Consider the following 16,331-nt stretch of genomic DNA (forward strand, 5'->3'; position numbering starts at 1 on the left):
TGATGAGATTATTGAATTATTTTTATATAAAATAAATAAATAAAATTATTACTATATTAAAAGAAAGAAAAAACTAAAACAAACATGTGCACTTGATATAAAAAAATAAAATTAAAAAAATAAATTTTTTATATAAAATAGAATCAATCCGCTCACTATTTTTCTAATCCTACCTAAAATCCAACCAAGCTAATCCCCCTCCTGAGAGGGATTACTAAGCCCCTCACACTATTAATCATTTTTCTCAAATCATCACAAAACAAGCTATGGGTGAGACCCACACCCATACTAATCCAATCCAGCACCCTACCTCCTTAAACAAACATGGCCATAAGGACAAGCATATATAAAATGACCAACATACCCTTCTGTATATAAACCATATACAACACTACCTAAATCCTAAACACTCACACTCACACTCCTCTCTCTCTCTCTCTCTCTCTCTCTCACTCACATCCGCTTCATTCACGACAACGCTAACGCCAATGCCGACTCCGTTGCCTCAGTCACTGCCGCCACCACCACTTCCACATCCACTTCCGTTACCGCCCTCTCTCTCTTCTCTTCTTTTTTTCACTTCCACCTCTATCTCCACCTTTTGCCTAAATTAGATATATAAAAGATGTTTTAAATCATCAGATCTTATAACTTCGCGCTGAGATTCATAAGTTCTATGCGGAAGACTCAGAGCCTGAGGATGTTTCAGGTGACAATTCAACAATATCAACACACACACACACACATCACGCGCTACCTCATAGAGTCTTCGTCGTCGGATTGGATAGCGTGGCGTAGGCTTTGTGAATCCCGATGAAATCTTAGTTGTCTGATGAATCACTATGATATGATGAAATGTCAGATGGAAAGCTCTGATACGCTGTCTTGATCTCCACCAACGATGCGTTTCACCTCATTTTCAAGACTTTGTAGAGGCTTGCCGATCTCGACTTTTCACAGTTACACTCTAACCATTACTCTCTCTCTCTCTCTCTCTAGGAGTACACAGAAGCAACTAAGGGAGTGAGAAGATAAACATCTCTATAACGCCTCAACTCTTTACATGTCATCAATATTGTCTGCTTTGGGCTACGCTCGCACGGAATTTGTTCTTCCCAGTGGGTCACCCATCCCAGAATTACTCCAGCCTAAGCACGCTTAACTGAGGAGTTATGCTAGGGATTTTACCACCCAGGAAAAGGCCTCGATGCTATACAAGGGTCCAGGTTTTTACTTTTATAACCTAGAAACTCCCATTCTATTCCCGATGTGGGACACCAGGATTTTACATTCCACCCCGTTTAAGGCTGCACTTCCTCGTGCAATAGTCTACCAGCTCACAAGCCTGTCCACATACAATGAGAAACGCCAGGGGCTCATACTTGGTACTTCGGAGAGTCGGCTCTGATACCATTTGTAACACCCCAACCCTTCATATGTCATCAATATTGTCCATTTTGGGCCACGCCTGCACAGATTTGTTCTTCCTAGTAGGTCACCCATCCTAGAATTACTTCAGCCTAAGCACGCTTAACTAGGGAGTTCTGCTAGGGATTTCACTAGCCGAAAAAAGGCCTCAATGCTATATAAGGGTCCAAGTTTTTACTTTTATAGCTCAGGAACTCCCCCTCCATTCCCGATGTGGGACACCGGAACCTTACAATCTTTTTACCTAATAGAGCCAAAAAACAATTATTTCTTTATCTCTCAACTTCTCTTCCTAATATCCATGGTGGCAAGGCTCCTCACTCTCTGCCTCCTCCTCATATGCGCCTCACGTGGTCGATCTCAGGTCAACGAGAGCACCACCGACATTTAGCTCACATCAGACCAGTTCGTGTGGCTATCTTCCACCATGTCACTATATAACAGTAAGAAGTTTGAAGATAATGAAGTTCGAAAACGGCAGCAGTATAGTTGCGGAGGGTGAAGGGAAGTGGTAGAGAGAGAGAGAGAGAAGTATAGAGAGAGACTACAAGAGAGAAGATGATTTCCTTAGGAAAGAATTTTTTTTTTATTTCTTATTTTTATTGAGTATTTTAACTATTTAATGATTTTTTTTTTCACTCAATGTTTTACCAATTATTTATCAAATTCAAATATTGATTTATTTTCATGTATAGGTATTGTTGTTGTTGTGTGTATATTTCAACTGTTTGATGATTTGTATTTGGACAGGAAAATTTTTGATGATGGTGATAAAACAGATGTATATAAATTTTATCTGTTCAAACCAAATTTTTGCAACTAAAATTTGCATAAATAAAAGGTTGTCTTTGATCTGTCCAAATTAAATAGAGATTTTTTCAAAAGAGAAACAAATAGAGAAAAAATAAGAAATTAAACAGATAAAAAATATAACAAATAGAAAAAATAAATTATAAAAATTCAACAGATGAAAAAAAATAGCAGATAGGTTAAAAACATTTAACGGATAATTTTTTTTTTTTTTTTTGAACAAATAGACAAAAAAATTGAACAAATAGTCAGATTTTGAACAAATAAGAACAATTTTAAACAGATAATTTTTTTGAACAGATAGTCAACGAAAGTCAATAGATAAAAAAAGTTCACAGGGGTAAAATTGGAAATAAAATGTCCTTTAAAACCAATAAAAGGATTTTTCACCAAACTATTTCACAAAAGTTGGATTTATCACCAACAAAAAATATTCACTGGATCTATTGCCTTAGACATTTTCTAAATTGGATTTATCACCAATTTTTTCTTTGAAAAATTATAAATACTCCTTATCAGAATTTTTTACTTAACAGAATTAACTGAAAAAAATATATATTCAACTGCCCTTTTATACAGTGGTAAAATTACTTAAATTATTAATTGAAATAAATTTATGATATCATTAAAAACTATTACTCCCCCCGTCCCATAATATTAGTCCCTTATTCCATTTTTCATTGTCCCAAAATATTAGTCCCTCTTTAAAAATCAAGTACAAAAATAATATAAATTTTCTATTTTGCCCTTCTTTTAAATTTATAAATAATATAAAAAGTACAATTATGACATTGATATTTTCAAAAAAATGTACTATCAAAGGGTAATTTTGGAAAATCAACTTTTTTAAAGTACAATAATTGTACTATAAAAAAAAAGTTGGATTCCCCAAAAGGGACCATTATTTTGGGACGGAGAGAGTAATTAACTTGATAATTTATTAATAAAAGGGATAATTTATTATGAAATTAAAAACTTCAATGGGTGTGATGCAATTTCTAAAATTACAAAAAATAAATCATACTTTAAGTAAATCATAAGGATAGGGTGTAAAAATGGCTCGAGACCCATAGGTGGACTGTGATAGACCCGACCCAGTTAGGCCCAAGCTCGAGGCCAGCCTGTGACCTTGAGTTTGAGCTGTCATTTTGAAACCTAGCCTGGCCCACCTAGCTTGGTCTATCGGTCTGCTCAAGGCTTACTCAAAGCCCAACTCATCCAAGAGTCAGTGTCATTTTTAGTGTAAAAGAATAAAATTTTGATAGAAAAAAATATTTAAAATAACAAAAAAAAAGTTCAGGTCCGCTCTAAGCCCGAGCCCAGCCTTGTCGGCCTAGCTCGAGGTTTGGCCTGCCTAAGGCTCAAATACCCCTGGGCATGGGAGTGGGCTTGAGCCTTATTGTTTGACTCGTGGGCCAACTCGAATTTTGATGAAAACCCAAAAAACCTGAAAAACTCGACATCGATCGGCCTGAATCCGAACCCAAATGGGACGGGCCGGACCCAATTTACACCCCTACATAAGAGCATCTCCACCCGTTTACCTAAATTTTACCTTAAAATATTATTAAAAAATCCATTCCCTATTGTAGGAATCACATTTTCATCTACTTCCCCCAAAAGACTCCATATTTTTTTCTCTATTTTATCAATAAACTCCTTATTTTTTCTTTATTTTATTAAAATATAATTTTTTATTATAAATTTAAAAAAAATAAAAACCATAAATGTGTACTGCAGTCTCTAAACAAAACAAAACAAAAAAAATATAAGAGAATTATAATAACTCCCTACAAATAAGAAATTACCGTAGCAAAAATTAATTTAAAAAATTGTTTAAGGGAGCTGATGCAAGTAGGGGTGTGCATAATACCGCCGAAATCGTCGGAACCGTCAAAACCGCACCGAACCGCACCACCAAGGCAAATTTGTTATTATTTGTCAATCGAACTGCCGATTTTTTGTAAGAAAAATGGCAAATTCTAGTGACACTTTTATCAATCCGCCAGTTTCTATTTTTCTTCCAAACCGCACCGACCCGCACCGCTATTAAATCATGTTTTATAAGATTCTAAAAATTATTTTTTACTTAAGATTGCTTGTTGTTCTATACCTTAGAATATAGTATTGCATTACTGCTCGAGGGGAATTCAAGATGTCAGTAATCCAAAATAAAGTTGGATTCCAATTCACTTTTCAATCTTTTTTTTTTTTTCTGGCCATGTTGCAAACTTGCATCAGCTTACTTTTCAATCTAAATACTTTTTAACAGTAAACATTTTCAATATATTGTAAACCCTGAATGATATTAATTTTATGTATTGTATTTGATCATTATAGCTTCCACAGAAGCTTGTAATGAACTGATGGCATAGTCGTTGATATTATCATGTTGTTGCTACACTTGCTGCATCAGAAGAAAGCTTCGCAAGATGTTTAACATCACGGTATCTCTCGTCTTTTTTTTACTCTTTGATTTAAGTTTTGGAATTTGAATTATATTTTTTATAAACCGTCAATCTGCCCGAACCGTCAAGGCAAATCCGTCATTATTTGCCAACCGAACCGCCGGTTTTTGATAAGAAAAATGGCAAATTCTAGTGACTCTTTTATCAATCCGCCACCCGCCATACGATTTCTATTTTTCTCTCAAACCGCACCAACCCGCACCGCGCACACCCCTAGATGCAAGCGTATAAAAATCCATCTGCCCTTTAAATTAGACAAGGAAGGAGGGAGGTTTAAGGGTTCTGGTGAGATGCTCTAAGGGGTGTATTTGTAATTTACTTGATAAAATATCAACGTTTATGCAGTGCCAAACAGCATCTAAACAAGGCAACTTGTAATACAGTGCCACCTGTTTAAACCCTCCCGCTCTTACGCGTCTACTCTCTCTGATGCGACGAAGCTTTGGCCGACAATGGCGGCGATCACATCACGAACCCCGACGACTCATCTTCACCGCCAAATCAACTCCAAATCCTCGCCGTCCGATCAAAAACTAATCACAATCGTGAAACTTCCGGTAGCTCATTCCGAACGGCGTCGTAGCTTTTCCGTCTTGGCTTCTCTCCATCGCGACAATGGCGATGAATCGCCCAACGCCTATGGAAGCAAGAACAAGAACAATTCAATCGAGTTCCAGAAGCTTCTAGAAGACTCGCCAAATGAATTCAACTCAAAAGACTTAAACTCACTTCCAAGTAATTCTCCTTCGAGATCGAATTTTGAATGTTTATTTTTCTAGGTTTATTATTATTATTATTATTTTTTGGATTTGATGATTGAATTGTAGGGCCTTTGAGTTCTACGCATCTCTCCAATTCCGTCTCTGATCGGTCTCGCCTTCGTGTTGCCTATCAGGTTTAGCTTGAATTATGTGTATCCATATATACACATACTTGATTGTATATTGTGGTGTTGTTATTTGTGATGTGTTCTTATTGAAATTTTAGGGAGTTGGTGGTGCGTATAGCGAGTCTGCGGCGGAGAAGGCGTATCCCAATTGTGAAGCTGTTCCTTGCGAACAATTCGAAACTGCTTTCGATGTATGGCTTCCAACCATTTAATTACAATTTTGAACACCGATCGGTTTATGTGTGTGTTTGCGTAGTTTGAATTGCTAAATCTTGAATGGAATTTTCCGCACTTAATTTATACTAGAAGTGACACATATGATCATTTTCTTTCAAAGAAAATAGTTCATATAAATCTTGAATGGAATTTTCTGCATATATGATCATTTTCTTTCAAAGAAATAAGATTGTGAAATGGATGATTGAATTTAAAATTTGAAAATTGAACTATTTTATGAATCTAAAAGGATCAACAGTTGAGAGATTTTGACACACACACTAAAAAAAAAAAAAAAAAAAAACCCTGAATTTATAACTGTCAATGTAACTGGTATTGGATTTGAAAATAAATAAATGAATAAATCTGAATGTAGGGCACAATTGTCCAAAGAGACATTAAAACCAACTCGAGCCTTTTCTTTATGATAACTAATAGATAGATAGAAAGATAAATAGATAGAATAGAATAGTATAGATATAGAATATAGATAGATAGATATGTAATAATGTAAGCTGATGCACAGTATGTTGAAGATGATAAGATCATATTGTCAATGGTGGCTCCAGGATTTATCTTTGGGGTCAATAAAGAATTTACACAAATTTCATAGAGAATTATTTTTCATTCTTATCAATATTATTTTCAATAATTTGACAAATACAATTTAAAGTTCTTAGAATCATAAATATTTAAAGAAAAGAAATGCAGATACATAAACTTCCACATTGCCGTCAAGTTTTCATAATTTGAAGTCATTGCATAATATCATTTTAAATACCTCATTTTAAATGTCTGTGATTAGACAATCATTTATCCATTGATCTTCGTTTTGATTGTGCAATTGATTCTTTATGAATTTCACTGCAAAAAAGGCTTTTTCCACCATTTTACTCTCTATAAAAACAATGAGATATATCCTTTGTACCAAATTCGCCCCATCCCCTATTTTAAACACTCTCTCTACCATCCAGTTAATGTCTCTAGAACCAATCGTGTGCTTGGGTAGAGTTTTGAGATAGGAGCTGAAGGGAGATTGGGTACATAGGGTACTCTTAAAAAGACTCATTTCACAAGTTGACTGAATCTTTCTAAATTCTGTTTTTGCTCTTTACAGTTTTTTTTTTTTGTAAATCAACATGGTCAGTTTTACCAATAAATAAAACAAATTGCCAATGGGTTTGTAAAATCTACTGAGGTCAATTGACACCATATGCTTGTACGTAGTGCGCCTATGCATATTGTTAAAATCGTACAATACGCGATACCTAGGAAGCACGGATACAGATTCGGGGCACGGATACAGATTCGGGATACAGATACGATACAATACGGATACGGCGATACGACAAAATTTGAAAAACTAAGATACGGGTACGGCGGGGATACGTTCGTAAAAAATATTATGTTAATAATTTTCAGTAATGCAGTATGCATAAAAATAAAACCAAAAGCAAAAGACAACTTGATAAAGAAGAAAGATTCCTATAAAATTAAGACTCTTCAAAGTCAATAGCTTCAACTTGTTCCCCTTCATCAGTGAATATCACAAGACCTTAGCTAAAGCCAAAAAATCATTCTTAAATAAAAATTTCAGCAATATACTTTTTTAAGTCATCAATGATAGCCTAGGAAGCACGGATACGGATATGGTGACATGGGGATGTGGATATGGCGATATGTCAAAGTTTGAAAAAGTATGACACAGGTACAGCGGGAATACATTCGTAAAAAAAAAAAATTATAATTTTAATAATGCAATATGCATGAAAATAAAACTTAAAGTAAATTAATAAATAAAGAGAGGGATTCCTATTAACCTAAAAGTGCTCAAACATTCATAAAACATCCAAAACTAAAAGCAAAAGTAAATGCAAATTAAGCATCATCCTTACATGCTAACACCAAAAAAAGAATGAGAGTAAAGAGAAGAAACGTGAGAGAGTGATAAAGCGAGAGAGAAGTGAGAGAGACAACAAGGATACATCAATTTGATAAATTCTATTACTTTAACTCATTATATTCCTCTTATCAAAGAACTAAACAAAATATTATAAGTAATATGTAACTTTGAGTATCCGATACTTCAAAATTAAGTATCTGATACTTTAAAATTAATAAAAAATTAATTAAGAAGTATCCGATACGTATCCGCGAGTATCCGAAGAGTATCGGTATCCGATAAGTATCCGATATGGATACGTCACCCTTTTTGAAGTATCCGTACTTCATAGCGCGATACATATTGTATCGTATGGAAAAGGATACGTATTGTGGACTCGTATTGTTGGTGACTTGAATCATGAGATATGTTTCCGTATCGTATTGTGATTCGACTCGTATCGCACGATTCATTAATTTTTACATTCTTCTTCATCTTTTCCCCATTAGCTACTTTCTCACTATCAATCACATAGTTAACACTCACTGAATAGTCATAAACTATATTATTAGAAAAATTCCATACAAAGGCGACCCAAATTCAAATAAAATTGCAAGAAAAATTGACTCCCATACTTCTTTTGCTACCAGAAATTAAACTGCTATCATGAATAAATTGATTGATTTTTATATACCTGATTGACCTATTTGGTCATTTTTACATGATTTAGTTGTTTATTTTTGCAATGTATTTATATATTATATGAAAAGACTTATTTTATTTATTTATATTTATTTATGATAATGCATCTTACAATACATGATACATGAGAATGATATAATGATACACGCTATGTATCATGATTTGACAACACTGGTCAAAATATTAAACTATAAGAGACCTAAAATTTTCACATTGTTGAATATATGAGAGATCTCATGATTTATGTCTTCACATTTGTATCTTTGATTTATCACAATCCCTACAACTAAGGGATATGATTGTAGCTACTACCCTATATATATATATATATATGGGTGTTATTGATGTAAATAAATTATCTAAGAGTGAATGAGAAAATGTAGCTCATAGGGGTTTTGTGTGTGGATGTAGGCCTATCTTGGCCGAACCACTGTGTTCTTGCTTGTTCTTCCATTTTCTCTATCTAAAATTTAAATATTCCAAGTATATTTTACTTGATGGTCCTCCTACCTAATCCTTAGGAAGAGCTGGTTAATTTATCAGTTTTTTAAATTACTATGTGCATAATCTGACTCAATCCACCTGGACTGTATAATAACTATTTGGAATCATGTCTATGTTTGTACACTTTCATTCTTGATTCCACTCTACTAGCATCTTCCATGTGCTAAATTTACGGAAGTTAAAAACTTAAGATTTTGTCTTAGCTTTCTCAAGAGGAGAAACTCTTTTTTACAACTCACTTTTTTATCCCATAAAAAATTTGAATGCAATCATTCCATGTTTCAATTTTCTGTTTCTACACTTCTAAAGCTCATTCGTTCCATGTTTCATTTTTTCCTTCTTTTTTTTTTTTTTAAATAAGGTAAATTACACTAGCTTCTCTTAAGGCTTGGAAAAAATACATTAAGCCCTGCAAGTTAGACATAATTATGATGGGCTCCCTTAATGTTTAAATTCACATGACACTTTACCCTCTTACCATCAGTCATTTGTTAGTCATATTGATGAAAAATAATGTTGTCATCTCTTTTGTGCAAAAATATATATGTTACCATTGATTATCCTTGTGTTCACCCATCATTTGATTAGTTTCGTTTGTTTTACCGTTTCTAAAAGGGTGGTTAGTATAATTATATCAAACTTGTGGAGCTTGTATTTTTTTTCAAACCTTAAGGGATGTAATTTATATACTATATGGTTGTCTGATTGAGAATTGTGTCTCGCAAGGTGCATTGTTTCTAACTTTCTTTTATGCTGTAAACATAGTGTCAGCTTTGAATACACAAAGCTGCCCTGTGTCTTTGTCTTCATTATAGATGGACTATAAAGATTTGATTCTTCTCTGTTGTTCTGATTGCAGGCTGTGGAACGGTGGCTTGTTGATAGAGCAGTTTTACCAATTGAGAATTCTCTAGGGGGAAGCATTCATAGGAATTATGACCTTTTACTTCGTCACAGATTGCATATAGTTGGGGAAGTGAAACTTGCGATCCGCCATTGTTTACTGGCTAACCATGGTGTTAAAGTTGAAGACCTGAAGAGGGTTCTAAGCCATCCGCAGGTGTGGCATCCTTACTTCAATCATTTTTATGATTGTTGTACATCAAGGATTTTATTTGAGATTTGATGATATTTCAGGCTCTTGCACAGTGCGAGAACACACTAACAAGGTTAGGAATGGTCAGGGAGGCTGTGGATGATACTGCTGGTGCAGCAAAGGTAGGTAAAAATTAGCAGTTAGCCAACTGTTTTGTTAGCTCCTCCAAATTTTAAGCTTTTGTTTCGGGTTATTTTCATCTTTAATGAACTTTATTAAAACCTTTTATCAATATATTTTTTTTTCCTTTTTAGATCTGTCTCAACTAGACGAACATGAACATGTAAGATTTTTTTTAAAAAAAAATTGAAAAGGTCTACTAAAGATGAAAGTAAGGCATTTGTTAGGCTTTTTCGACAAAAAATGGTTTATTTTCATTTTAAGTGGACACTTTTTTAATAAAAATATCCAATATATGTTTTTTTTTACCAAGGTCTTCTAGTCAAGACGGATCTAAAAACTAAAAATAAAAAAGGGACAATTTTTGAAAAAAATTCACTGAAGATGAAAATAAGCCGAACTAAATAAGCCAAACAAGCCCTACTGGCAGTGGCTGGGGATGCCACTCTTGCTTTTCCAGAAGAATCCTATGCATTTAGAGGAGTGCTGGATACCACAGTTGATAATTTTGCATAGAAGGCCTCCCAGGCCAAGAGGCCAGGTTAGCTTGGCTAGCCTGAATGAATATATGTGTTTATCCTTTTTCTGGTTATTGATGCAACTTTTCAGTTGATAGTCTGTAAATTTTTTCAACTAATCATGATTTTTGTATGATTGTAACCTGTGCAAAATTTCTTCATGTTTATAGTTTGTTGCTTTCCAAAAACTCAAGGACACTGGAGCAGTTGCTAGCTCTACTGCTGCAAGTATCTATGATATGGATATACTTGCTCAAGATATTCAAGTAGGTATCTGCAGTTTCTAGTTTAGTTAAAAACTAAACTGTCCTTCGTTGTGGATATTGTGAATGCATTGATTCCCATTGAATGAGTAATGTAATGCTTTGTCTCCAATAGGATGACTCTGACAATGTCACTCGATTTCTAATGCTTGCAAGAGAACCTATAATTCCTGGCACTGATAGGCCATTCAAGGTTGGCCTCTCTCTTTATGAATAACAGGCTATTGTAGTATATAAGTTACCACGATTCTCTACTCCATATCTGCTTGAAAAAGTCAAGTTTCTACAATATTTTGTATTAAGTTTCACTAACAGTTGTTTCATTTTTAGACTAGTATAGTTTTCTCGCTTGAGGAAGGTCCTGGAATGCTTTTCAAAGCACTAGCTGTTTTTGCAATGCGAGAAATTAACCTAACCAAGTTATGTTCGTTTGGCGCAGGAATTTTTGTTGTCTCTTCTTGTTGTTTGATTTAAACTATACGGCTCAGGACTGCTGTGCTGACAGCCTTCATTGTTATTTTTGTTGAACCAGATTGAAAGTCGCCCACTGCAGAAGCAGGCCTTGGGAGCACTTGATGACAGCAATAACGGGTTTCCAAAGTAAATATCTTGCGTTATATTTCTGTAGCATGTATATATATTTGACCCTTTTATGATTGTGTTGCACCAACATTGTAGCCATATAGTGTCTTCTCTAGTGCATTTATGTCCTTGTTGCATTTGATATTCTTGTACAGGTGCTTCCCTTATCTATTCTATGTAGATTTTGAAGCGTCAATGGCTGAACAAAACGCACAGAATGCTCTTGGGCATTTAAAGGTTTGGTTTCTTTTAATCATACGCCTTTGAAATGTAAATCCTAGCTATAGTCCATAGATGATAATGGAAGACGCATTCCTGTGGCAGGAGATGGCTACATTCTTGAGAGTGCTGGGGAGTTACCCGGCAGACATTAGCATGGCATGAATGGCCATTCTAGCCTGGTAAAAATCCATTATTTCTACAATTACGCTAAGTAGATCTTTCACAGACTCCTGTGTGTTTAAGGTCATTATCTGTATTAAAAAGAAGGTGCTCGTATTAAAATAATTAGAGTTTCCACAAAGCCTGATCTAGTATGTTGTGGCACTACTTCCGGTGACATTAATTCATTTGCATCATTAGTTCTAATTTAGTATCACTTGTTACTAAACAATTTGTTCTGTGATGAATCTATAAGGGACAGTGGTATATTAAAAACGCTTTTCAATATAAATTAAAAACTATCAGGTAGTACTTAAACTGATTTAGGCCCCGTTTGTTTCCAGAGATGGAATGGAGGGGATTGATAGTGAGGGGATTAATAGTGAGGGGATTGTTAGTGAGGGTCGTTTGTTTTCAGAGATAAAATGGAGGGGATTAATAATGAGGGGATTGTTAGTGAGGGGATTGATAGTGAGGGAATTAGTAGTGAGGAATTGTTAAATTATTTTTATATAAAATAATAAAACAAATAAAAAAATATAAAAAATTAAAAATTATATTTTAAAAAAAAATTTCAATATATAAAAAATAAAAAAAATAAAAAAATTTCTAATCCCCTCACTATTTTTCTAATACCATCTCTACCTCCTCACTATGAATCCCCTCCCCAAGGGTATTAGTAATACCAAGGTATTAGTAGTACCCTCCCTATCTCTCAAAACAAACAAGGTATTAGTAATATCAGGGCATGTTTGATTGGAGGGATTAAAGCATGAGATTGGGATTATTAATCCGTAGGCCCAATTGTCCTATGTTTGTTTTGACATTTTGGTTTAGGATTATTAATCCAATGGATAATTAATCCAACAAATTTGTAGGATTATTAGTAATGGGGTATGGGTGGGATAGTTAATACCACACTAATTTGATAGGATTATTAATACCTCACTATTAGTGTTGTGAATCAAACATGACCTCAAGGTATTAGTTAGTCCCAAGGTATTAATAGTTCCAAGGCTATCTCTCAAAACAAACACCCCATATACTAATCCCAAGGTACTAGTAATCCTAGTCCCCTTGCTATAACCCAAAACAAACGGGGCCGTAGGGTAGAAACTCCTAGCAGAACAATATATAGTTGACCATTTTCTTTAAAGTTTTCCTTTCATAGACCGAATCTGTATATTTATGAGATTTGATTTATGATATTGTATGGCTTTTGAATTAAGTGAAGTTTTGATTTCTTTTGAGTCGATTTTCTGAGCATCCTCTTCTGATACTTTTACCACCGCTTTGCTGTTGCTAATTCATGCAGGGTTCTTGAAGGGATTTTCGGGTTTTCCAGTGCCGAATAGATTTGCCTAAATTTTGTTTTCTTTGTTCAAGGAATTAAGTTTGCCCTCATCAAAAGATATCTACAGAAATTATAACTAGAATTTTTAGTCTGTTTTCACTTTAAAAGATATGCTCGTTTTGTTCTCACAACATGCTGAACCATCACTCAAACTTAAGGTTGTCTTATTCACTTTTCAATGTGCATATGATTTTTGGTTTTCAAAATCTAGTTCCTCTTTTAGACAAGAGGGGTACACTTGAGCTGTTGATGTTTATTTAGAGATGCAACCCACAACCTCTCCCTTACAATCACCAAGTGTTGCTTCCAGGCTAGTAACTTTGACTCACTTGTAATATTGTAATTTGTATCCTTTAATTTTTTAAAAAAAATTCTGAGGGAACCCCAGCCACAAAACTTTGTTGTAGTGTTATTTTTTAGGAAAATGTTTCGTAGCTCAAAATTTTTGTGGCTCAAATGGGTCAAATCCCTCAAACCGACGTCGTTTTACACTCATTTACACTCAAAACGACGTCGTTTTGAGGGATTTGAGTCATTTGAGCCACAAAATTTTGAGCTACCTAGCATTGTTGTATTTTTTAATGATAAAATTTTTGGGCAAATTAAACTCTTTGTAATTTGTCTCTTGTATCAATTTAATTTTATAATTATAATATAGGTAAATTACAGTAAACATTCTTAAATCATGGCTCATTTACATTTTCTTCCTTGAAGTTCAAAACTCAACAGTTAACCCCTCAAAGTATTATTTGATTACAATTAACTCTTTTTGTTTAGATTCTGTTAGAAATTTACAGAAAATCAAAGCATATATAAGCACGTGACAAAATTATTAAATTTTTAGGCAAATAATATCTTTATCTGATAATCTTGTTTGCATTTTGTCATTGAAATAAAAGAGACAAAGTGCAAATAAAATTATCAGATAAGAGTTTTATTATCCTAAAACAATCAATGATGTGTATTATTATCTTATAAATTCAATAGATGTGTTAAGTGCTTTACACATGATGTGATTTTCTATTAGTTTCTAACAAAATTTTAACAGAAAGGGGTTAACTGTAATAATATAATATTTTGAAGGGTTAGTTGTTGAGCTTTGAAGTTTGTGGGGTAAAGTGCAAATGAGTTATAGTTTAAAGGAGTATATTATAATTTATTCTTGTAATTTTATCAATATATTAATTTTGCCCTTAAATTTTTCAAATGTGATTGAGACTCCCACTTTCCCCTCACCCCACCAATCCCCCACACACACACACACACGTAGGAGTTGGTTATTGGAAGAAAAAAAAAAATTTCTTGGCCAATCAGACCCCACTAGGAGACCTGGGGGTTACCCCAATGGGGGTTTGAAACATTTTTATAAATTTTTTACATTTTGTCAAATCAAATTGATAAAGTTTTTTTTTAAATGAATAATCTATGATATGAACCCCACTTTAATTATCCTAAATGAGATTGTGTGGTTGGAATTGAATGTATAATTATGGAGTTTATATGTAAAATAAATCTGAACTATAAGATGATAATTTTAGATAATTAAGTTTAGATGTGTAGTATTACTGTTTTAAAATTGATTTTCACTGTAATCAAATGACAAAATAGTCCATTCATTCTTAATTTGAAATACTAATTTAATTCCTTTTAAATAGATCATTTTGTTTTTATTTTGTTTTATTAAACTTCTTAATGATATTATCAATTAAATTAAATTAATATAATTTAAAAATTAAAAGTATAAAAATTAAATTAATATAAGAAGTAAAAGGATTCAATTTATCCTAAGTCCCGTTTGTTTTTAGAGGTAAAATGAAAGGGATTCATAGTGAGGGGATTGATAGTGAAAGTTGTTAAATTATTTTTATATAAAATAATAAATCAAATAAAAAAATACAAAACATCAAACATTAATGTTTAAAAAAATGTCTAACATGTAAAAAATTAAAAATTAAAAAAAGTTCAAAAAAAATAAAAACAAATAAAAAATGATTTTTACTTAACAAAAAATTAAACATTAATGTTTAAAAAACTTGCCTAACATTTAAAAAATAAAAATTAAAAAAAAATAGTCCGACGAACTAATTTCTAATACCAAGTTCTACGAGTCTATCCTAATCCCCTCCCCAATAAAATTCATAATTCAGAAAAAATTACAAATCCTCTACTATTTCTCAAAAGAATAATGCTTGGGACCCCCTTTTGGGGGTCACCCCCTCACCTCCCTTTGCCACGTGGCGGGTGGTGATTGGAGGAGCAGGAAAAAAAAAGAAAAAGAAAAAGAAAATGTAACCAATGAGAGAGAGGGGGGGTCAAAGGGGGTGGGGGAAAAAGAATCCGGATCCTCGATCGCGTTTCCCTGTAGCGCCTCCTGCGGCGCCCAAAACGACGTCGTTTTGGGGCCAAATTTCAATAAAAAAAAAAAACGCAGAACTGAGACAATAGTTCATGGTTCTATCTTCCCCAACAGCTTCATCTTCCCCAACAGCTCCGACGACCCCCCTAACCCTCCCCCTCCGGCGATCCTCCCCCAGCCACATCACCCCCTCCTTGCTTTTCTTCTTCCTCCTTTCTTTCTTCTTCTAGATCTAGAAAAAAAAAAAAAAAAAAAAAAACAGAGGGAGAGGGAACTGAGAGAAAATGGAGATGGGTTTGGTGGGTTTTGGATGGAAATGAAGAAATTGAAGCTGAACTGAACCAGAAAGCAAGGTTGTGAAAGCGGATGAAGAGGAATTTCAATTTCTGAAAGCAAGGTTGTGAGTTTTGGTGCTGTTTCTCTGTCACTCATGTCTCAAAAAAAAAAAAAAACAAAAACAAAAACAAAAACAACAGCATACAAACATCAACTATTTTCTTCACCTCTCCTCTCCTCTTCTTCTTCTTCATTTTCTTCACCAATCTATTTTTTTTTTTCCCAGAAAACACGTTCTGAAAATTCAACAAAACACTTATCAGTTTTTAAGTGGTCCATAGAAAAAACGGTGTCATGAATGAAACAGAGAGAAATGCAAACATCAACTTTAGTATTTTAAGGACCCAAAAAAGAAATCTTTTTTTCCCACAAAAAAAACCAGTGAAAAACTAAAAATTGGGCAAAAATTAAATCAAGTAAATGAAA

General features: G+C 33.8%; 1 protein-coding gene across 9 annotated transcripts; it reads left to right on the forward strand.

Annotated features, from left to right (window-relative positions):
• Positions 1–4,963: 4,963 nt before the first annotated feature.
• LOC114323756 (arogenate dehydratase 2) lies at positions 4,964–13,419 on the forward strand. Of its 9 annotated transcripts, none has more exons than XR_014363841.1 (13): positions 4,964–5,441; positions 5,534–5,601; positions 5,694–5,786; positions 9,759–9,959; positions 10,037–10,117; positions 10,546–10,656; positions 10,804–10,899; positions 11,012–11,089; positions 11,227–11,315; positions 11,429–11,496; positions 11,634–11,715; positions 11,803–12,186; positions 12,968–13,419. XR_014363841.1 is itself a non-coding variant. In XM_082919658.1 (12 exons), exons 1-11 carry the CDS (start codon positions 5,159–5,161, stop codon positions 11,860–11,862), a joined length of 1,221 nt encoding a protein of 406 aa, XP_082775784.1. In that variant the 5' UTR covers positions 4,964–5,158; the 3' UTR covers positions 11,863–11,879; positions 13,175–13,419. The 9 variants fall into 9 exon arrangements, 4 of the variants coding, with proteins under 4 accessions (XP_082775784.1, XP_082775785.1, XP_082775786.1 ...); XR_014363840.1 differs by having other exon boundaries at positions 11,803–11,879; positions 13,175–13,419; XR_014363839.1 differs by lacking the exon at positions 11,227–11,315.
• Positions 13,420–16,331: the final 2,912 nt, after the last annotated feature.

Source organism: Camellia sinensis, chromosome 3 (assembly GCF_055761805.1).
Source record: "Camellia sinensis isolate YWXY chromosome 3, ASM5576180v1, whole genome shotgun sequence".
Classification (NCBI taxonomy): domain Eukaryota; kingdom Viridiplantae; phylum Streptophyta; class Magnoliopsida; order Ericales; family Theaceae; genus Camellia; species Camellia sinensis.

Excerpts from the sequence above, each read along its gene's own strand:
- LOC114323756 (XM_082919658.1), top strand. The coding sequence starts at position 5,159 with ATGGCGGCGATCACATCACGAACCCCGACGACTCATCTTCACCGCCAA. Across the intron at positions 5,787-9,758 it reads AATTCGAAACTGCTTTCGAT|GCTGTGGAACGGTGGCTTGT; the intron begins GTATGGCTTCCA and ends TTCTGATTGCAG. Across the intron at positions 11,090-11,428 it reads GCACTGATAGGCCATTCAAG|ATTGAAAGTCGCCCACTGCA; the intron begins GTTGGCCTCTCT and ends TTGTTGAACCAG.